The sequence below is a fragment of the Sorex fumeus genome, unplaced genomic scaffold (genome assembly GCF_029834395.1).
Source record: "Sorex fumeus unplaced genomic scaffold, SorFum_2.1 ptg000086l, whole genome shotgun sequence".
Lineage (NCBI taxonomy): Eukaryota > Metazoa > Chordata > Mammalia > Eulipotyphla > Soricidae > Sorex > Sorex fumeus.
In genome coordinates, this window is record NW_026606143.1 from 35,444,383 (window position 1) to 35,467,431 (window position 23,049).

Here is a 23,049-nt window from a genome sequence, read left to right on the forward strand (position 1 = left end):
GTCTCTGGCCTTGCTCAGAGATCCAGGTCATTCTGGTGATGGAACCGAGGCCAGGTGCGGGGAAGGCAAGTACCTTAGCTCCTGTGTTCCAGAGCCGGCCGTGGTAGTGTGATTTGACCGCATCTCCCTTTTGGCCTGCAGACTTTAGACTCGAGGTGATTGGCACGTATTCTTCTCTTCACTCTGCCCTCCACTTCCTTCATCTTAGTCCCTGCCACTACTGTCTACTTCAGACTCCCTTTTCTGGCCCTTTCCTTTTCTGTCTCTCATGTTCGGGTGCTTCCGGAGTCCTGGGCAGGGAGAATTGAAGTGGGAGAAGCCTTTGAAGGCAGTAGCCTGTTATTGCCTGGACTCTGAAAAGGGGCGACAATAGACACTGTGTGTGTGCTGTCTAGATTCTTCTCACCAGACCCCTTGCTAGGACACCACGTCTTATGTCACTTAAAGGTAGGCGATGTCGCCCCCACTCACAGGGAAGGAGACAGTGCCCTACCCGGAGAGACCCCCACTGTGCGGGGTTATTATTCTTGTTTACATGGGCTATTCCTGCATTGGGAGAAGCTCTGAACTAGATGATGATGATGTATCTCCTTTAGTATGTCTGATGAAAATGCCTGTTCTTAGGGATGTTTGGGATGTAGATCAGCGTTTGGTATTGGGGTTTAGTGGGTCTTTCTGGCACATGAGGAAGCAGAGAATTTCTCCAGTAGAGCAACTGTTTGTTGGCCTTAAGTACTCATTCTCTTTCAGTTTTTCCGCTTCTCATTATTGTCAGCGAATTTTGGAAGACCCTGTTTCACAGGAAGGGTTTGGATTCCTTTTGACACTTTAAATTTCCTGTGAGCAGGAATGGAATTGAAAGTCACTGTAAAATCTTACAATTTCAAAAGGTGACTGATTGCAGGGGAATTCACTGGTTTCAGGATGAAGGGGAATTCACTGGTTTCAGGAAAACACCCTCGTAGATTTCGGTGTTAGCGAAGTTTTAGAAAGTGTATTCACAGGGCCAAGGAGATGGCTCAAAGGGCTGGAGCATGTGCTTTGCATGTAGGAGGCCAGGGTTTGATCCCCGAAGGCTTGACTGCTTGGGTGCCTGAGTTCTGACAGGATAACCCCCCAACATCAAGTTGGCAGTAGTCTCCCAAGCGGTGGGAGGTGTTCTCCACACCCCCCACCCCCTCAAAAAAAGGTGTATTCATAAATCTTTACATTCCTAAAGATGTTCATAAAGGCATGAGATAAGGAGAATGTCAGAATTTGGGTCAAAGAAATTAAGAGCATTATTTGAAGATAACACTTTGTTCCGCTAGAATGCCATCGACCCCCAAAACATTTTCAGTTTCCTTCCCCTTATGGGCACAGGGGATTTGGGGGATAAAGTGATTCAGTGCAAAGATCCATTCTGTTCCAGTATTTTGCCTCTCTCTGTGAACGCTCCTTAGCTTCTATCTGGAGCGGTAAAAAAACACACATCATTGTGTGCTGCTTCCCACGCCATCCTAGACACGGGGCTGTAAGCTTCGTTGCACTTGAAACTGAAGTACATTAATGAGTTTCCTCCCCTAAGTCTCTAATTTCTCTTCTTCTCTTAAGGAGACCTTGCTGGGGAGGAGCTGGCATTGCCATCAAGCTTTCATGTCAGCATGTTCCTCTAATTCACTTCATGTGATGGAGATGAACTTGGAGCTGTCCAGTAGAATCTGATGGCAGTGCAGGAATTATTTTGCTGCATTGAGCGTGGTAGCTACCAGCTATTCGTGGCTGTGGGCCACTTGGAACGTGCTCTGTTATTTGGGATGCATTGTACTAAGTGGACAGGGGCTTCCCCATTGTGTAGCAAAGTTTTAAATGAAAGTACCTTAGGACGGTGGAGGGGCTGGAGCAATAGCACAGCGGGTAGGGCATTTGCCTTGCACGCGGCAGACCCAGGTTCGAGTCCCAGCATCCTAGATGGTCTCCGAAGGCCAGACCTTAGGACGGTGGACATTTTGGGATTATTTTCTCAGGGATCCAGGGGGAGATGTTTAGGATTTGTGAGTTTTGAATGCCGTACTACAGAGCTCCTTTCATAAGGCATCTCATCAAAAGGTATAAAGCTGTAAAATTTAAATTTCACAAAGTTCAAGATTATTCCCCCCTCCCCCGTGAAATTTGTGTTTTATCATCTTCAGTTTGATATATTACTTACGAAAGTGATTTTCAAAGTAAAAAACTAAAGCGCCCTGAGCATGCTTATGCCCGCATGATTGTGGGGTTGGAGAGTGCCCAGTCCCTAGGTGGTGCTCTCTGATCTGAGAATGACATACCTGGGGGAAGGTTTGGGTTTGAGCCACACCGGCGGTGCTCGGGGATCACTGCTAGAGGTGCTTGGCAGACCCGATGTGGTGCTGGGCTTGAACAGGACTTGGTCATGTGTAATGCAGGTGCCTTATCTCCTGGATTATCTCTGCAGTTCATATCTTTGAGAGTTCCGAGTAGGGAAAGGAATCAGGAAACCTAGAATATTTCTACTCAAATGTAGTAGTGTTGCTCGCTAGATATTTCCCACTTTGAAGCAGAGGAGTTCAGGTACCTGGGGAAGGCTACTTTTCTATTCGCATGACATCTAGAACTTGAATTACCCATCAGTGACTTTTAAAACCCTCAATTTGAGAAGAGCTTATTTTTTTTCCTCCTGATAATTTAAGTACTATATGTTTGCTGTAAAGGCTCATATGATGCGGAAAAGTACGAGGAAGGGAACTATAATCCCTTGAGCCCTTGCCCCCCAGAACTATAACCACCATAAATATGTGACAGGCCATCATTTTGTTGCCCGGGGACTCTTCATCAGGAGGGCTGTTAGCAGATGCGAGTTTGGCTTCCTGGTGCTGGGATAAATATCTAAATTTTAGCTGTGTCTCAGCAGTCGTATTTGCTACATTCCCAGGGAACTTCCCAGGGAAAGAAGACCTAGTAGAGGGGCCGGAGCGATGGCACAGCGGGTAGGGCATTTGCCTTGCTCGTGGCCGATCCAGGTTCGATCCCCGGCATCCCATATGGTCCCCTGAGCACTGCCAGGAGTAATTCCTGAGTGCAAAGCCAGGAGTAACCCATGAGCATTGCTGGGTGTGACCCAAAAAGAAAAAAAAAAAGAAGACCTAGTAAAAAATTTCCTGAAGCACCAGCTACGAGAAATAATGGCCTACGTACATTTATTTAGAGCACGTGGGCCACCATGGACATGGAACCTTCCTGTCACAGGCAGATTTGGGGACAGGGTATCTGCCTTGCAGTTCAAAAGTTATGCCTACATTTGTTCACTCTCAGGGCCAGAGGGGTGGCATAATGGGTGGAGCACATGCTTGGCATGTGGGAGGCCCAGGTTCTAGCCTCAGCACAGCATGGCTGCCTGGACTCTACCGGAAGTGACTGATCCCCACCCCCAAGTGTCATGGAGTGTGGTCCTAAAAAACAAAATAAGATGAAAAGTCACTCTAATACCTCCCATGAACGAAATTCCAATCTCTTATTTTGTGACCTAAGCTTCATAGATTGAAATTCGACTGTATGCATCTTTTTTTTTCTTTTTGGGTCACACCTGGCGATGCACAGGGGTCACTCCTGGCTCATGCACTCAGGAATTACTCCTGGTGGTGCTTAGGGGACCATATGGGATGCTGAGAATCGAACCCGAATCGGCTGCGTGTAAGGCAAATGCCCCACCAGCTGTACTATCACTCCAGCCCCTGCATGCATCATTAAAGCAACACGTTCGATACTCCTGTGATCAAGTTAGTGAGTTTGGTTTCTAACATGTGTCCCTGGCTGCTCCAGGAGTCACACAGACAGGTATAGTTGAGAAACTGTTTTAAGCAGGAGCACAGCCCTTGGAGCCATAGTGTAATCCAAATCCTGCTTGTAGCAAATGTTTTTAGTGCAAAGATAAGATAATGAAAGCACTTCTCATATTTGTCTGCCTCATCACTTCATGATTATTCTCATTTCAGATCATCCATATTTTGTTGGTGTCCAATTCCATCCTGAGTTTTCTTCCAGGCCCATGAAGCCTTCTCCTCCCTACCTGGGACTGTTACTTGCAGCAACTGGGAACCTGACCAACTACCTGCAACTGGGGTGCAAGCTGTCTGCCAGGTAACCGGCTTCCTACCCACACACTGACCCAGCACACACTTCTCAGCACCCCAGGGTTCTCATCAAAGCAGCATCACCACAGGACATTCGTTCACATGAGCAATGCCCTTTCCCCCCTGAAAACAAATCTTTTTCATGAAAATGATTTGATGACATCTACCACAGTTACTCATTGGCTCTACAAATATTCCTCATTCTGAACATTATTTTAGAAATCTTTGACATTTGGGTAAGTGAAAAATGAGATTTCCTTTTGTCAAGTCTTCAGTTCATAAATATATGAAGTATTTCATGGCTGGCCTAATTCCCTTTCCCTCCTTTTGTTATTATCTCTTTTTCTTACTGGCTGGTAATCTTTTAATATTGAAAGACTAATCATTTGTTGGCTGCAGATTTTTTAAGTGGTTTTGTTTAAGTTGCTAATGGTAGTTATCATTTTCCTTAAAGAGTTCTAAACAAGGACTTAATGTCCTCCTTATGTATTTATTTATTTTGTCCAGTTCAGCCTTTTATTCTGTGGATTCTGCCTTTAGTGCCAGGATTGCAACCTTTTCCTATTAAAAAGATTATATAGAAAATGAACTATTTTTCCATGATCACTTTGATGGTTTTAGTTTTAGAATTTAAATCTGTAATATGGACTTTATTTTCTGATGTAACAGTGATGTGAGGATCTGTTTCGCTCTCGAAACTTAAGTTATAAGGAAGTTGAGTACTTTAGATTTCTTTCAAGAATTTCTATTTTGATAGATTGATGATTTCACCTCTTCTGGAAACCTCACTACACATTTCATTATCATAAAATTTTATAAATCAAGCCTTTATTGGTTTTATTCCAATAATTTTTCCATTTCAAAATATGTATTTACTCATCTTCCATGTCAATTATATAAGGATTTTAAAAAATCAGGTTCCGATTTAAAAATCCCATACAGATTTATTGCTCCTCCGTATCCCGGCGTTGGGTGTTATTTTAGTTTGGGGGCATACCCAGTGGCTTTCAGGGCTGACTCCTGACTTTGTGCTCAGGGATTACTCCTGGTAGTATTTGGGGGACCATATGTGGTGTTGAGATTGAACCCAGGTTGGCTGCATGCAAGGCAAACACCTTACCCAGTGTAAGGTAAAATTTTTATTGAAGTTTTCTTGTAGTTAATATTGGGGAGAATTTGTATTCTCCCTTCTTTTTTTATATGTAGGAGTACTGCTATTTATTCAGCCACTGATAAGCTGATTGAATTGGGAATGAACTCCATCTTACTTTTTTTCATAATTTTATTTATTATTTTTTCTTCTTATATTTATTTATTGAATCACTGTGGGAAAAGTTGCTAAGCTTTCAGGTTTAAGTCTCGGTCACACAATAATCAAACACCTTTCCCTTCACCAGTACTCATTTTTCACCACCAAGAACCCCAATATACCACCCTCCCACCCCTCCCAATGCCTGTGAGGCAGATGATTTCCACTTAACTCTTCTCTACATTGATTACATTCATTATTTTGACAGAAGATGCACCATTATTGTTTAGAATTCCCCCCCCCCCCCAACAATCAGAACTGCTGAAAAGGCATTGTGAAATATTTTGTTTTCTATAGCTGGTTATGAGAATCATATAATCTCACCTGGCCGCAATAGCACCCTCGCAATTTTGGATCTCTGCAAAGAGCCAGATAATTGGGAGATTGGTTTCTGTGCATCTGGTGTTATGGCTGTGCCGGAGAGCTGCTCGTAGGGGGCAACTCGTGACCTTGGTAGGGTGCGAAGGATGAGCCAGTACCGCCCCCCTTCCCATGAGACTGCAGTTGCCCCATCATAGCTCATATCTGGCTTTCCTATAAGCTCTGAGGCAGCAACCACCTTGCTGCTGGGGGGAGGGGGAAGGCGGAAGGGAGCAACACCCTTTCCCTCCCAGGGAGGCGTGGCGCCATAGTTTAACCATGGTCCATTCACTTTTCTGCTGCAAGCAGCCAGGCTCTGGACTAAGTACTTTTGTCTCTAGAGCCATGGCCGTGCCGGAGAGCCACTTGTGGGGGGCAACTCGTGACCTTGGTAGGGCGTGAAGGACGAGTGTATTCTCCCTTCTTTTCATCCAAGGTGAATTTATTTCCTAAAAGCAAAAAGAACCAATCAAAATGTCAGAGACTGAGGTGGAGTTGATTGCCCGCAATAAGCAGATAGACGATACTGAGATTCCCTGGGGTGATTATAATTTGGCTTCATACCTTCGACCACTGTTTAGCGTGGTTGGCTGCAAAGAATGACAGAGACCCTGGGGCTTGCTGAGGTTCCTCAACAAGAGGATAAGCTGGCCATTCCGTGTACACAAATTTTGACACCCCCCCATCCCTGCCCCAGTGGATCGCTGACTCCAGACACAGAGCCACGATTTCCATGAACAGGTAGGTTTAGGACACTAAGCAGGGACATCAAGCACCAAGGCTGCGATACTGACTCATCCAAGGCCCCGAGGGCTGTCGGTAGGCAACCTCAGTGCACAGCTTCGAAGCAGGGGAATCTCTTCTTTTCCTGCCTGGCCATGCACATTGGAAGCCTCTTTTGCTAAAGTAGTGATTAAAATCGTGGTCATCTGTTCCGTACTCGCCTGGGCGCGCGTTTGCAGCCCTGATGGTCTAAAACAGCCAAACTTTCTTACCCAGGGGCCTCTCTTGACCTCAGGGTTCTTAAGGGGGTGATTCCCCGCAAATGTCATTGCTGACACTCATCTTGGCCAGTGACCTTTGCGGTAGCACGGCTGCACACTGCCAGCATAACTGTGCGCTTCATACGTGTGTTTGCTCACCAGAGACATTACCTACGAGAAACTCAGAGCACTTTAGCCTTTCTTTGAAGTGTGTGGTCAGAGGGAGCAGCTCTCCTGCACACTGAGCACCTTCCGGAGTGAAGAATCGCTCCTGGGACTTGGATTTTGTTGGTGTCCAAGTCCATCCTGAGTTTTCTTCCAGGCCCATGAAGCCTTCTCCTCCCTACCTGGGACTATTACTTGCAGCAACTGGGAATCTGACCAACGACCTGGTTTCTTTCATGTGGGGCTGCAGGCTGGCCAGCTCTGAGGGGTGGCCCAAGGGTGCCTGGTTCTTTCCACAGGGGGGTGAGGAGAGCCACTCTGTTTGGCTCATGTGGTCACAACTGGGCCCGAGACTGCACACAGATGAGGTGCTGGGTCCTGAGGCTGTATGGTGTTCACAAAATTCCAGCATGATCGCCTGGGGGGGAGGGGGTGTTCAGTGACCCTTCTCAGCCTCCTCATTGTCTCAGTCAATTTCCGATGCTCATAGACGGAAGGAGGGTGCTAGTGGGGAAAAAAATGAGCTGGTGGGGAGAAACAAGCAATGCAGGAGGAGGCACAGAGAGCTGTTTGCAAGTTGGCAGCTAATACGTGAATGGCGCCTGGTTCATGTGTCCCACCAGTGCCCACAGGGGCGGCAGGGGGTGGTCAACTGCTCAAGCTCAGGGCCACTTTGGGGAGTGATTCCTCAGCTGGTGACTCCTGAGTAAGACACAGTATATTTTAGGAAGGAGGGAAGACTTCTGGACATAACTGTCATGGCAGTGTCAGAATCAGCTGGTTTGCAGGCTTTGGGGAGAGCGTTCCTGTGGACCAGCCCCCGGCTGGTAAGGTCAGCCAGCGTTTCATCTACCCGTCTCTTCAACTCCTGAATACTCAGGATTCCTTATTACCCAGGAGGATGGAGCTCGTTGAATCCATGCTCCACATTTGTTGCTGGCTAAGAATGATGACGTAGCACTAATCCGCAGATCAATCCCAGGATCCCAGCAGAACTTGCACTTGGTCTCTGCCTTGACCTGTGGTCATTGGATGTTGAAAAACACATAGGCGCTTTCATGGCCGGGCCTCTCTGAGTTTGGGATTGCATTCCTGTCAAAAAAAATGACTGCGTGTGATCAACCCTAAACAAAAAAACGACAAGATATATGAGCACAGCAATGACTAACTTTTCCTGATAATTTTCAGCTGTGTGGTACATGCACTGGTGACATCTTGAAGGCACAAAATAGAGAAAAATCCTTGGCTTTGAGTCAGTATACCCAAGGTTTAGCCTCTGCATTTGGCCCATAGAGGACATTTCTCTTTTGGTCCCTGGAAAATTATAGTAAGAATATTATTTGGTGGTGGTGGAGGTGGGGGCAGAATGATAGGACAGGGGTTAAAGTCTTTGCCTTACATGCAGCCAATCTTGATTTGATCCCTAGCACCACACATGGTCCTTTGACCACTGCCAGGATTGATCCCTGAGCACAGTGCTGGGAGTAAGCCCTGAGCACTGCTGGTGTGACCCTATCTTCCGCCCCAGTTATTATTTTGACATCTAGAAGCAGTGAGCTCAGTTCCCAGCCACTCCCCTGTCGATAGAACAATGACGAAGACAGGTGTCACCTGGCTTGTGTGGGTCTCTTTTCTGTTGGACTGTGCTCGTTTCAGGATGATGATGTTTAGGTTTTCATAAGTTACTCCAAAGTACATTAAAAATCATTTTATTTTGGGGATCTGAGGTCACCCACACATTTGATAACTCACTATCAGAAAGGAGAATGGAGTTAGACTTTTGGCCAACGTCTATTAGCTGGAACGGGGTAGGGAACTGTGTCTGGAAGGAAGGGGAGCCAGCCAGCAGAGTGGGTAAATCTGCACTGTCCTTCAGGCCGTGGCAGTGCTGCGTGTGTGATGTTGGCACCCGGAGAAGCCCATTCCCCATCACAGTTCAGGGTTTTTACCGGGCCACTCACATTTGTGGTCCCTTCCTGGAAACCACCCAAATCCCAGCCCCCTAACAGGGTTCGCCATGAATCAGTGTTGGCACACACAGCCCGGGCCTCATGAAATGGCTTGACCAGTTCGTCATGGGAAAAAGATTGGGAAAACCAAGTTCACAAGCCCCCCTGTAAGCAGGCCGGCTAGGGACTGGCCTCAGGCCTGCTGTGTGTACTCCTTTTGGCATGAGTCTGCTAAACAATTTTACTGGAATAAACTTGTTAGAATAAACAAAGCCATTGGGAAATTATGGCCCATTCAGTGAATTATTAGCTTTCCTTGCTAATATCTCTCCCTTCGTGTCTAAACAGAATGTGTCCCATGTGTAAAAGGTAACCAGACATTTGTATGGTCTTGTAGGCATATAAGGGAATTGAATGACCCAGCTTCATGTAATTGAAGGAAACATTTTGATAGGTGATTTGGGCTAAAAACGTATAAGAAGCTGCTAGGAACCCTTTGGCATCCAGAAACAAAGCATAGAATCTCTGTCCAGAATTCCGCCTTTAAGTAACGGAATATGGAAGAGGGATTGGAACTTAAAGTTCACAGTTCGCTTTTCCCCCCTTTTTCTTTTTCTTTTCTTTTCTTTTCTTTTCTTTTCTTTTCTTTTCTTTTCTTTTCTTTTTCTTTTTGGAGTCACACCCGGTGTTGCACAGGGGTTACTGCTGGCTCTGCATTCAGGAATTACCCCTGGTGGTGCTCAGGGCACCATATGGGATGCTAGGAATCGACCCCGGGTCGGCTGCGTGCAAGGCAAACGCCCTCCCCGCTATGCTATAGCTCCAGCCCCTCCCCCTTTTTCTTTCATCTTTTTTTGGTTTTGTTTTATTGAATCGCTGTGAGAGAGACCCTTACAAAGTTGTTCGAGATTAGGCTCCAGCCATATAGTGTTCCATCACCCACCCCTCCACCAGTGTACATCACAGGTCGCTTTTCAGCACGCATGTGTCTGGGGTTGTTCCGCAAGCTGCTTCCTCCACCCCTTACTCACCGTCTCTAGGGTCACCTTCTAGCTGTCTAGAAGCCACAGCCATGGGCTGTGATGCCAGAAGTCATGGTGCTCATTTGTTCAGTTCAGGGTAAGATCCTGTTTAGACAGTGCTTGTTTGCAAATCAAGAACCTTGATGGGATTAGCAGTTCATAGATGTGCAGCTCTTGGAGAAAATGTGTCCTTAAAGTATAAAAGTGAAATAATAAATGTATTTTATTTAAAGGGCTGGAGTGATAGATAGCACAGCGGTAGGGCATTTGCCTTGCATGTGGCCGACACGGTAGACTAGGGTTCGATTCCTCCACCCCTCTCGGAGAGCCCGGCAAGCTACCAAGAGTATCTCGCCCACACGGCAAAGCCTGGCAAGCTACCCATGACATATTCAATATGCCAAACACAGTAACAACAAGTCTCACAATGGAGACGTTACTGGGCCTGCTTGAGAAAATCGATGAACAATGGGAGGACAGTGCTACAGTTCTATTTTATTTAAAAATTTTAAAAATGCATCAGCACTGTTAACAGTACTTATGGTAACTGTGTTTCCAACACTATTAATGATCAGGTTTTGTGCATGTGGCCTTCACCAGCATGGCTGCTGTCCCCCACCCTTGTCTCCAGATCCCCCCTCAACCCCCTTCGTAGGCTCCACCCTGTCTCCCTGCCATGGCAAGCTCAATTCTATAGATCACATTTCAGGTCCTGTTGCCTTTGGCCCTTTGTTATCCCTGCGCCATGCTTCTTTATATCCCACACATGAGAGAGATCATTCTGTGTCTGTCCCTTTCCTTCTGGCTGACCTCACTCAGCACAGTAACCCCCCACCCTAGATCCATCCATGTAGCAGCAAATTGCATGACTTCATCTTTTTTACAGCTGAGTAGTATTCCATGGTGTACATATACCATAATTTCTTTATAGGATCATCTGTTATTGGACGTTTGTGTTGTTTCCAGATTTTGGCAACTATGAATAGTGCTTCAATGAACATAGGAATGCAAATGTCTTTTTTGGGTAGAGTGTATAGATGCCCTAAATTGCAATTTCTGGATCATATGGAAACTCAGTACTTAGTGTTTTTGAGGAGTGTCCATACTGTTTTCACAAAAGATTGAACCAGGCGACAATGCTGTCAACAGTGAATTAGGGTCCCCACCCCCACTTCCACTCCAACGCTTATTTTTTGCTCTTTGTGATGTGTTCCAGTCTCACTGGTGTGAGGCGCTATCTCTTGTTTTGTTTATTTGTTTGTTTATTTTTGGCTTTTTGGGTCATACCTGGCGATACTCAGGGGTTACTCCTGGCTTTGCACTCATGAATCACTCCTGGTGGTGCTTGGGGGACCATATGGGATGCTGGGAGTTGAACCCAGGTAGGCTGTGTGCAAGGCAAACACCCTGCCCGCTGTGCTATCGCTCCAGCCCCTCTTTCTTATTTTGATCTACATTGCCCTGATGATCAGCAATACAGAGAATTTTGTCATATACCTATTGGCCATGTATATGTCTTCTTTGAGGAAGTTTTTGCGCCTCTGGGTTGCTTGTAAAATGGGAATCTGAAAACATTTAAATAGTATTTTATTTGCAATTGTAGGGTCTTAGAGTTCATGAGACTCCACACAATATGTGCAGAGAAATTGTCTATTTGTGGTCACACAGAAGGCAGGTTGAATCAGAACAACAGTTATTTGGTGATTCGTTGTATTTATTTGACTGTTTCAGACTCAGAGTTAAAACTCCCTTGTACTTAAAGGGTCTGAAAAGGAAGCACCTACCCAAGATCCCGTCCCTTTCATGTGCTTCTGGAGGCAAAGTCACTCATTTCTTTGTCCCTGCTTCTCATGGAGACCATTGGAGGTTTCCTTTCAGGTGACATCCTAGCTTCCAGTTTGGGAAGATTTTGTTTTCTTTTGGCTTCTAGATGTCACATTACAGAAGATTTGGAAATTTGATGATGGTGGTGGTGGTGTTGGTGGTGGTAGTGAAAGCTACGTAGCCTAACACATTCACTGTGTTCTCTTTGAAATAGTTTCATCTAGTCTTTATCCCCATTATACGGCTCTTTTTGTGGTTATAATCATGATAGAAATATATGTATCTACACATGTATTTTTATTTAAAAGCTTCCAAAACTACAGAAAAGATCAGTAGTACAGTGAATTCTTATATGCCTCCCTCTTAAAAGCATCAGTTGTCATTTTACCACATTCTCCTCACTTCATATAAATTTATTTTCAAACCATTTAGATGTAAGTTGTAAAACATCCTAGCAGCTCACACATAAATATTTTATCATGTATATCTTTAAAAAATCACAGGCATTTTCTCACTTGACCACATTATCATATCATGCCTAAGAAAATGAACATTAATTCATTGACATCATTCAGTATCCAATCCATAAGGTGGTTTTAATTTATTATTATTATTATTATTATTTTGGGTTTCAGGGTGGCCATATAGGATGTTAGGGAAGGAACCCCAGTTGGCACATGCAAGGCAAATGCCCTACCCTCTACTGTCGCTCTGGCCCCAGCAGTCTATATGTTTATTTCTTTGCTTATTCCCAAATGTCTATTTTTTTCCTTTTGATAATTGGGTAGTGCTGGCTCTGTGCCCAGGGGTTACCCCAGGTGGGGTTCGGGGGACTGTATATGGTGCCAGGAGTTGAGGCAGGTAGGCTGCGTCCATGGCAACAAGGAGGGCCCTTACCTGCCATGCCATTTCTCTGTTCTCTCCCTGGAACGTCTTTTTAACCTTTATTTTTTAAAAGATACATAAATGTAATCAGTGACTTATCTGAGGCTTATTAGACTGTTTAGATTTTAGTTATTTTTAGAATGTGGATACAGTTTTCCTTCTTCTTTTTTTTTTTTTTTTTTACCATTCAGGCTAGCTATAGAAATGACCAAAGCCTGGATTCTTCTGATGGCTTCTCGTGGTTAGAATCAGATTAAGCATGTCTGGAAGAATAGCTTCTTGGACTGTTGTGTACAATTCGTAAGACCAGTAAGCCTCACTTAACACTGTTGATATGAGAACCAGAGAGAGAGGACAGCAGGTAGGGAGCTTGCCTTGCATGCAGCTAACCAGGGTGAAATCCCTGGCACCCCATATGGCCCCCCAACTCCACCAGAACTGATCCCTTAGCAGAGTCTCAAGGAGCAAGTCCTGAGCACTTCTGGGTGTGGCCCTAAAACAACCCTCACCAAAAAATAAACCCAACTAACCCCTCCCCCCCAAAAAAACCCCCAAAAACATTGTTGATATGGCCTGGAAACTGTGACTTTCAGTGAAGTGCTGTATAATGAGAGCAGATCATTGAATACCATTGTTTTGTTCAGTATGTCTCCTAGATTTTTTGGTTTTGTTTTTATTTGTCTATGTTTCCATCAATGTTATCTTGAAACAGCATTAAGGGAAATATTTTCGAATTGCGCATCAGGAGACATGCAAGGCACTCCGTGCTCCCTTTTTTGGTCCCACAGTGGGTGATGCTAAGTGTATCCTCTGGTTAAAATAGTGACTGTCCGGATAGATCTTTTGTAAAGGCATATTTTTATTCATTTTGGTTTCTAAAATGCCACCTCTCGCTATGAGCCCTAGAAATGATCTAGGGCCCCTGGAAGAAATAGTTGAGTTGCTGTTGGGGTCAGGGAAAGTACAAGATGATCCTGGAACGTATTGTCAAACTTAAAAGATGGGAAGGCTTTCAAAACCCATCAGGGAGGTTTCCTGCATGTCAAAGAAACTGGCGTGAGGGCTCCTGCTGGTCTCATTTTAGACAGTTTTATCAGCAAAAAGAATAATGGCAATATTGGATTATAACACACTGCATTTAGAAAACTCCCAAAATGATACTCAGAAGCAAAATTGAGACGGCCAGTTGAAAACGTGGTTGCAACCCTCAATGTAATAACTGAGTCAGAAAGGGTCATCAGTGGGCCCAAGAGATCGCTCAGCGGGTAAGGGCCTTGCCTTGCGTGTACTTGATCCCTGGTCAGTCCAGGGTCCTGGATAGCGCCCCTCTAGCTCTGCCAGGAGTAATACCTGAACAGCACCAAGTGTGCCCCCCCCAAAATAACCCCAAAATAAAAGACGGATCCTTGGTGGATGCTGAAAGCATTGGATAGAAGGTGGTAGCGAATTGTCTGCACATATGTCCTCCAAGCATCGCTGTGGGTTGTTTAATCAGTTCCCAGGTCTGCCTGGAACTTCACACACCCTGGGAATTCCCAGGTCTGCCTGGAACTTCACACACCCTGGGAATTCCCAGGTCTGTCTGGAACTTCACACACCCGGGCGCTGAGGCTCGGGCTCTTTGCTGCACCGTTTGCATTCAAGTCTACTTTCTCCCACTGCTTGTAGAACACTACTCCGAGCTCTTTCCACTTGGGTGGTGACAGGCAACCTCTGATGTAACTTGGGAAGCAGCACGGACCCACCAGTCGGGATGTCCTTTTCCCATGGTCCTGTCCTGAAAGCCGATGACGTTCCTTGGGGTCCTGGCATAAGACCCCAGCCAAGGAAGGACGTGGGTGTGTGAGGCCCTAGCTCAGCACTGTGGGGAATGCCAGCATTCCTGCCAGGTCTCACATTCGTGGCCTTGGGGTGCTGCCCGACTCCCAGACCCAGGAGAAGACCACCTGCTAGCAGCCCGTCCCCGCGTGCCTGGCCGGACCCCACCCCCACCCACATCTCCCGTGCCTCTCACAGCCCTGGAACTTGCTGGTGGCTGGGTTCCTTGGATTACACCCGCACCCTCCCCAAATGCACCACGCCTCAGAGGACAGGGACCTCCTGGCTTCCGTGTACGGGCCCAGAAGCCTCACTTGCTGAGTTCAAACCCAGCTCTCATCTTTCCTGGCTGCCTGTAACCTTATTCTTCTCTGCATCCATGTCTTTCTCTTTTGTTGGGGAGGGGAGGTGGGGTGGGGTGGGTTGGCTAAAGCTTGGGCCATATCTGTCAGTGTTCAGAGGTTACTCCTGGCCCTGTGCTCAGCGATTATTCCTGGTGGTGCTGGGGCGGCGATAGGCCATTCCAGGGATCAGACGGGGCTTGGCCTCCTGCCGTGGAAGCACCCAGCCCCTTCTCTCTCTCTCTCTCTCTTTCTCTCTCTCTCTCTGGCCCCGCATCCATTTCTGTATGCAGAGGCGATGGCAGTAACAGCCACCAGGCACGGTGGCAGTGAAGGTGGCATTTTGTGAGTTTTGCCCAGTCTGTGGTAGGAAATCCAACTCTCCTGTTGTTTTACCTGAGCCCCGGCCGTCTTTCTCTTGACTCCCGCACAGCTGAGCTCTCCGGTTCCTCTCTGCCCGGCCCTTCTGCTGGCAGAGTGTTTCCCGACGTCATTTAGCAGCTCAGTGCCTTCCCAGTACTGCAGGATCAAGTGGCACCGCTCGGCACCCCCTCCTGTCCCCGGGCGGCTTCCGGGCCTTTGTGGGGGGACTTGCACCCTCTCTCATCCCGGCCTGCTCAGTGAGAGGGGAGGCCTGCCTCCCATTAGGGTGCTCCTTGTGATTGCAGTAGACCCCGTTGTGGACAAAGCGCCTTTCCGCCTTTCTCCAGGCGCCCTTTGCCCACGTTCCGGCTACTTTCTCGGACTCGGGTCCTCCTCTCCCTGCCCAGTCGGGAGCCGCATCTCCCGGCACCGCTGGACACTTGGTGTTACCTCGATTTCCTAAAGAATGTCTTTTGCGGGGCTGGAGCAATAGCACAACGGGTAGGGCGTTTACCGTGCACGCAGCCAACCCAGCATCCCATATCGTCCCCTGAGCATGGCCAGGGGTGATTCCTGAGTGCAGAGCCAGGAGTAACCTCTGTGCATTGCTGGGAGTGACTCAAAAAGAAAAAAAAAAAAAAAGAATGTCTTTTGCACTGTGTGCTCGATATTGGCCAGTGACCTTCTCACAATTGATGGTGCAAATATTTTATTTAAATATTTTCTTTTTGTGGTGACAGTATGGGCAAGTGGAATACTCTGGGTTTCATTTCTGCATCTGCCAGTTACTGGGGAAATATATTTTTTTTGACCCCAGGTTCCTACTCCTAACCTTTAGGATCTTCATCCTTTAAGGTTCTTTAATTTATTTACAATAGTGGAGTTTTTTTTTTTTTTTGGCTCTTTGGGTCACACCCGGTGATGTGCAGGGGTTACTCCTGGCTCATGCACTCAGGAATTCCTCCTGGCGGTGCTCGGGGGACCATATGGGATGCTGGGAATCGAACCCAGGTCGGCCGTGTACAAGGCAAATGCCCTATACGCTGTGCTGTCGCTCCAGCCATACAATATTGTTTTTGTAAACTTTAAACTGATCTAAAAACTCTCCTCCCCAGACACTCCTCCTCACACACGCACCTCCCCCGCCCCTTGCCCAATCATGCTGTATTTCAAGTAACAGTGAGTTGGGGGTGGGGGGAAGAGTACTTTTTGTTCTTCTCTTTCTATTTCTAACTTTTTTTTTACCACACCCAGTGATACCCAAAGTTCACTCCTGGTTCTGCACTCTGGGATCACTCCTGGCAGTGCTCAGAGGATCCTATGGGTTGCCAGGGATTGAACCCAGGGTGGCCATGTGCTGAATCCCCTACCCACTGTGCCCTTGCTCTGGACTTGCTTCCTGTTCTCGAACGACAAAATAGTTCTCGGAACATCTTTTCAAACAGCTCTCCACCTGGGATTGTTTGCTTCCAGTTGCACTTTAAGAACTGTCCCGGCAAAGTACTGCTCGTGGGGCCACTGAATCTACCTTCCTGTGTGGGCCAGCTGTGGCTTAAGACTCTTTCTTTCTTTCTTTCTTTCTTTCTTTCTTTCTTTCTTTCTTTCTTTCTTTCTTTCTTCCCTCCCTCCCTCCCTCCCTCCCTCCCTCCCTCCCTTCCTTCCTTCCTTCCTTCCTTCCTTCCTTCCTTCCTTCTTTACTTCCTTCCTCCCTTCCTCCCTCCCTCCCTTCCTCCCCCTCCCTCCTCCATCCTTCTCTCCCTCCTTCCCTCCCTCCCTTCTTTCCTTCCTTCCTTCCTTCCTTCCTTCCTTCCTTCCTCCCTCCCTTCCTCCCTCCCTCCCTCCCCCTCCCGTTCCCTCCCTCCCTCCCTCCCCCCTCCCTTCCTTCCTTCCTTCCTTCCTTCCTTCTTCCCTTCCTCCCTCCCTCCCTCTCTCCCTTCCTCCCTCCCTCTCTCCCTTCCTTCCTTCCTTCCTCCCTTCCTTCCTCCTTCCTTCCTTCCTTCCTTCCTTCCTCCCTCCCCCTCCCCTTCCCTCCCTCCCTCCCTCCCTTCCTTCCTTCCTTCCTTCCTTCCTTCCTTCCTTCCTTCCTCCTTCCTTCCTTCCTTCTTTCCTCCCTTCCTCCCTCCCTCCCTCTCTCCCTTCCTCCCTCCCTCCCTCTCTCCCTTCCTTCCTTCCTCCTTCCTTCCTTCCTTCTTTCCTCCCTTCCTCCCTCCCTCCTTCTCTCCCTTCCTCCCTCCCTCCCTCTCTCCCTTCCCCCCCCTCCCCCTCCATCCTTCTCTCTCTCCCTCCCTCCCTCCCTTCCTTCCTTCCTTCCTTCCTTCCTTCCTTCCTCCCTCCCTCCCTCCCTCCCTCCCTTCCTTCCTTCCTTCCTCCTTCCTTCCTTCCTTCCTTCTTTCCTCCCTTCCTCCCTCCCTCCCTCTCTCCCTTCCTCCCTCCCTCCCTCTCTCCCTTCCTCCCCCTCCCCCTCCATCCTTCTCTCCCTCCTTCCCTCCCTTCTTTCCTTCCTTCCTTCCTTCCTTTCTTCCTTCCTTCCTTCCTTCCTTCCTCCCTTCCTCCCTCCCTCCCTCCCCCTCCCCTTCCCTTCCCTCCCTCCCTCCCTCCCTTCCTTCCTTCCTTCCTTCCTTCCTTCCTTCCTCCTTCCTTCCTTCCTTCTTTCCTCCCTTCTTCCCTCCCTCCCTCTCTCCCTTCCTCCCCCTCCCCCTCCATCCTTCTCTCCCTCCTTCCCTCCCTCCCTTCCTTCCTTCCTTCCTTCGTTCCTCCCTCCCTCCCTCCCCCTTCTCCTCCCTCCCTCCCTCTTCCTTCCTTCCTTCCTCCCTCCCTCCCTCCCTCCCTTCCTTCCTCCCTTCCTTCCTTTTTTCCTTTCTTCCTTCCTCCCTTCTCCTTTTCTTTCTCCCTTTATTTCCTTCCTTCTTTCACACTCCCTCTCGCTCAAGGTTGGCTGCCGCGCTGATGATGTGGTCTCAGCCAGCAACGGAGTTAATGGTGACAGAGACCAGTGTTTCTCCACCTTTCCCCACTGTCGTCCCCTTCCTGGGCTGCCTCTATCCTACTGGTGGCCTACGTCCCGCCTCCCCATTTTCACCTGTGGCCTCCTTGGAACTACCTGGGGGCCCACAGAGGACCATAAGGCCCCCGGTCAAGAGATGCTGTTATGGATGACCCTGCGTTACAACTCCCTGCTGCGTTTCTCTCTTACCTTTTACTATTCAGCGCCAAACTCCAAGCACACTGGGCTTTTATTCCATTGCTCTTATATTTTTATGGCTTCCGGGGGCTCTTTGAGAAGGAAGTAAATATAGTGGCAACAGCGCTTTGGGGAAAACTGTGCACGGCAACCTGTTTTAAAAACCTGCTTTTCCCACATGAAATAGGTTTGGATACAGAAGTATTGCAGGAGCGCCTGCATGCTGGGAATCCTAACTATGCCGTTACGAATTGCTTTCCATTCCAATCACTTTTCCTGTTAATGGAGAGGGAGTGGTGGAAGAGCCGCCTTGGGCTGCACAAAGAGACGAGGCACAGAAGGCTTCCTGCGCCCTCACCCTCGGCCCTGGCGTCCATGCTCGCCCACCCCGGGCACTGATGGAGAATCAGCAGCCCTTGGCCAACAGGTGGCTAGGCCAAGTCTTCGTTGGTCAGAGACCCCACACAAACCCTCGCAGTCTGACAGGGCAAGCCAGTGTTCGGGGGTGCGGGGGTGGGGCAGTGAGTCCCCTGCCTGTCTGTCGGGGTTTTAATGTCATCTCATAAGAACTTGTACAGTAGGGGCTGGAGCAATAGCACAGCAGGTAGGGCATTTGCCTTGCACGCGGCTGACCCGGGTTCGATTCCCAGCATCCCATATGGTCCCCCGAGCACCGCCGGGAGTGATTCCTGAGTGCAGAGCCAGGAGGAACCCCTGAGCATCGCTGGGTGTGACCCAAAAAAGCAAAAAAAAAAAAAAAGAACTTGTACAGTAAAAGAACAATAAGGGCGGTGTACTCTTCTAGGGGCAGGCATATGCATGCAGGAGAGATGCTGTGGTTGTAATGACTGTGCAGAAGCCTTTAAAACATGCATGCAAGGCTGCAGCAATAGTACAGTGGGTAGCCTTGCATACGGCTTACCCAGTTCGATTCCCGGCATCCCATATGGTCCCCTGAGCACCACCAGGACTAATTCCTGAGTGCAAAGCCAGGAGTAACCCCTGTGCATCACCGGGTGTGACCCCAAAAGCAAAAAAAAATTTTTTAAATAAATAAAATAAAACACACATGCTTTTTGTGCATGCTAGTGCTGGGGCTTCTTCTGCCTCTGTGCTCAGGAGTCACTCCTAGAGGTGGTCCAGGGAGCACAGGCTCCAGGGAGCACGGGCTGTCGGGGGATGGGACCAGGTGATGGAACTCATTCCGCTGACCCCTCTCTCTGTGCACTTTTTCTTTTTCTGGTGCCTGGGCCACACCCAGCTATGCTCAGGATTCACGTCTGCCAGGGTTCTGGGGACCGGAAATGGTGCTGGGGATGGAACCCCGGTCACCTGCACACCAACTAAGCCCCTTGCCCACGGAGCTCTCCCTCCCGGTGCACACGCCCATCGCTGGAAGGTAGCCATCGCTCTCTCCAAGGTCCAGGCAGACTCCGCCTTCCTCTTCATTTTGCTGCTGCTGCTGCTTGCTATGACCAGGGGCCATGCATGCTTGGCTGTAAAGTCTTCCAGGGGCCACCCTCCCGCTCACAGTGCTCATGGTGGGTGCGCCCTTCCGAGATCCTGCACTTTGTTGCTGTACTGAGGAGCACCACCAAACTCGTTGCATGGGGCTGGCCCGGCGGATGTAGCTCGGGTCTCATGCCTTGCAGTCAGCTGCATTTTTGCCACCGAACCATCGCTGGGCTCCCTGTGGTTTGGCATTTGTTGTTATGGTTTGTGGAGGGGGGAGTCACACCCGGTGATGCCCAGGGGTGACTCCTGGCTCTGCACTCAGGAATCACTCCTGGCAGTGCCAGGGGGTTCATATGGGGTGCCAGGGGGGTGAACTTCAGGCAGCCACGTACAAGGCAAGCACTGTAGTCATGCTCCAGCCCCCGTGGTTTGTGTGTTTGTTAAGTCACTGCCATCCAGTAGGACTTTCCGCTCTCTCCAGTCTGGCAGCCCACATGCACGGCTGAGCACTTGCGGGGTGCTCCCGGTGTGCAACTAAGGGATGGAATTCGCATTTTGTTTTAATTGCTTTAAACTTCAATCGGTACTGTGGCTTCTGGGTACTCTATGCGACCCTGCAGGTTTAGGATGTTCTTCTCCTGCAGTGTAATAGGACACGCTTGAACAGCTCTGTGTTCTGGGGCATTTCCACTCATCTAAAACCCAGCACCCTAAGATCCAGGAACCTGCACACCAAGAAACGTGTGTGTGTGTGTGTGTGTGTGTGTGTGTATAGAGAAGAATGCGTTAGTGTTCCGATCGCGCTGGAACATCTTGAATCAAACGAAAATACAGCCAAATAAGTATTTATGACTTCTTGAAGTTCAAGGCAGAAATGAACCCCAAAGTCCTATGCAGCCGAGTAACGCCCCCTCCCCTCCATTTTATTGCTGGTGCAGGTCCCCTGTTGTCTGGCATGAGAGGGTAATCCACATTTCATGCCTGGCAGTTGTTTCCACTGGCACACAGCCGCCAGGAGCCGCAGTTAGCCGCAGTGCTGCACTTGATAGCTCTGCTCTTTGGTGTCATGGTTTATTTTCCCGCCTCTGGCCCTGATACCTTGGCAAGAAAATGAACGAAGCCAGCCGTCGCCCCTCAGAGAGGGCAGAATCAAGGTGAAGCACACTTGGTCCTGGGATGCTGGAAAAACTCGGGGCCGCACAGCCTCTGCTCAGACGTGAGAGCCGTAGCCCTCAGGTGTGTTAAGAAGCCCTATCCCTGGGGGCTGGAGAGATAGCACAGCGGGTAGGGCGTTTGCCTTACACACGGCCAACCCGGGTTCGGTTTCCAGCATCCCATATGGTCCTCTGAGCACCGCCAGGTGTGACCCAAAAAGCAAAAAAAAAAAAAAAAGAACCCCCATCCCCGCCGCAGTCCCGGTGCCCTCCCTGTCTGTGGCAGCTCCCAGGGCTGACTTCACGGGGTTTGTGGCCTTCCCCCCCAAAGAGCAATATTTTCTTTTCTTTCCTGAACATGGGCTGGAGCGATAGCACAGTGGTAGGGCATTTGCCTTGCGCGCAGCCTGCCTGGCCGAGCAGGGTTCGATTCCTCTGCCCCTCTCGGAGAGCCCGGCAAGCTACCGAGAGTATCTCGCCCTCACGGCAAAGCCTGGCAAGCTCCCCGTGATGTATTCGATGTGCCAAACACAGTAACAAGAAGTCTCACAACGTTACTGGACCCGCTCGAGCAAATCAACGAACAACGGGAGGACAGTGGGCAGTGTCAGCTTGAACGTGCTCTTCTGGTCCTCGTGCCCATGGGAGAGGCAGTCGGGGGTGTTGATCGTTTTCTATCTGGACTCTCCCAAGAGGGTGAGTGACTTGCCCAAAGGGATGTGGATCCTAAGACATGTAGACAGCGCAGGGTGGAGAAGGGTGAGGGTCCCTCTGCTCTTCCCTGGTGGGGAAGTGGGAGAAAGCTGGCAAGTGCTGCCCTGGAGTCTTCTCACTGTGGCGGCAGGGGCCAGGCCTGAGGGCAGCTGCCCTAGCGAGGTTGTGCGGATCACGAGACATTTCTGGGGAAGGGGCATTAAACATTTTTTAAATTTACTTTTTTATTTGGAGGGGCCATGCTCAGCACTGTGTATTCATATATTTGTCAAGCAACCTGGCCTTCCTCCTGGCTCTATGCTTCAGGATCACTCAGGGGAACACATGGAGTGCCACGATCGAATCCAGACTGACCACATGTTCTTTCTGGATGCACTTTGCACTTTCTGGATGCACTTTCTGGCCCTGAAACAGAGTTGGGGTTTTGTTTTGTTTTTGCTTAAAAAAATTAAGTGCCTAGTTTATTTCCTTTTTTTTTTCTTTTTGGATCGCACCTGGCGATGCACAGGGGTTACTCCTGGTTCACGCACTCAGGTATTACTCCTGATGGTGCTTGGGGAACCGTATGCGATGCTGGGGATCGAACACGGGTCGGCCACGTGCAAGGCAAACACCCTACCTGCTGTGCTATAACTCCAGCCCCTCTATTTTCTTTATTGGAAACCCTTTTCTACCAGAGGTGATTTTCCTGAATTAAACTCTTGAAGGGATCTTATGTTTGATTGATTTTAAAAACATTTAGATGTTACTGAACAGGCTTTTTCTGACAATTCTATTCCTTAACAAATTTTTTTTTTAAATCTTGAACAGTGCCTGGCATAAAGCGGAGGGCCCCCCCCCCCACATCTGAAGCTTATGCTGTTCCATGGGATGTACCCCCAGCTCATTCTTCTTTTCAATTTTATTTTTATGAAGTTTTTTACAATAATTTATCATATTCAATATTTCAACACCAATCCCACCACCATTAACCTTTCCACCACCATTATTTTGAATTTTCCTAATACCACCCAAGCCTGCCCCAAAGATAGACACTAAATAATTTATTTTCTATTGCTTGTTATGAATAAGGTAAGGTAAGGTAAAGGCCCTCCCATTGATCATCGATTTGCTCGAGCGGGCCCAGTAACGTCTCCGTTGTTACTGTGTTTAGCATATTGAATACGTCACGGGTGGCTTGCCAGGCTCTGTCGTGCAGGCAAGATACTCTCGGTAGCTTGCCAGGCTCTCCGAGAGGGGCGGAGGAATCGAACTCGGGTCGGTCATGTTGGCTGCGTGCAAGGCAAAAGCCCTACTGCTGTGCTATTGCTCCACACTAAAAATGATCCAAAAAAGTTTTTCTTGGAAGAAAGTGTGTGAAAATTGTTGTATCTCACCTTGGAGCCATTAAGCCACTCTA

At 48.5% G+C, this 23,049-nt stretch overlaps 1 protein-coding gene across 2 annotated transcripts in view; it reads left to right on the forward strand.

The window, feature by feature from the left end:
* Positions 1-23,049, forward strand: part of CTPS2 (CTP synthase 2) — a 132,051-nt gene that overhangs the window by 104,309 nt on the left and 4,693 nt on the right. For both annotated transcript variants that reach the window (XM_056131291.1, XM_056131292.1), the window contains one exon: positions 3,990-4,134. In XM_056131291.1, the coding sequence (XP_055987266.1) occupies positions 3,990-4,134 (145 nt within the window). The remainder of the gene's footprint in view (positions 1-3,989; positions 4,135-23,049) is intronic.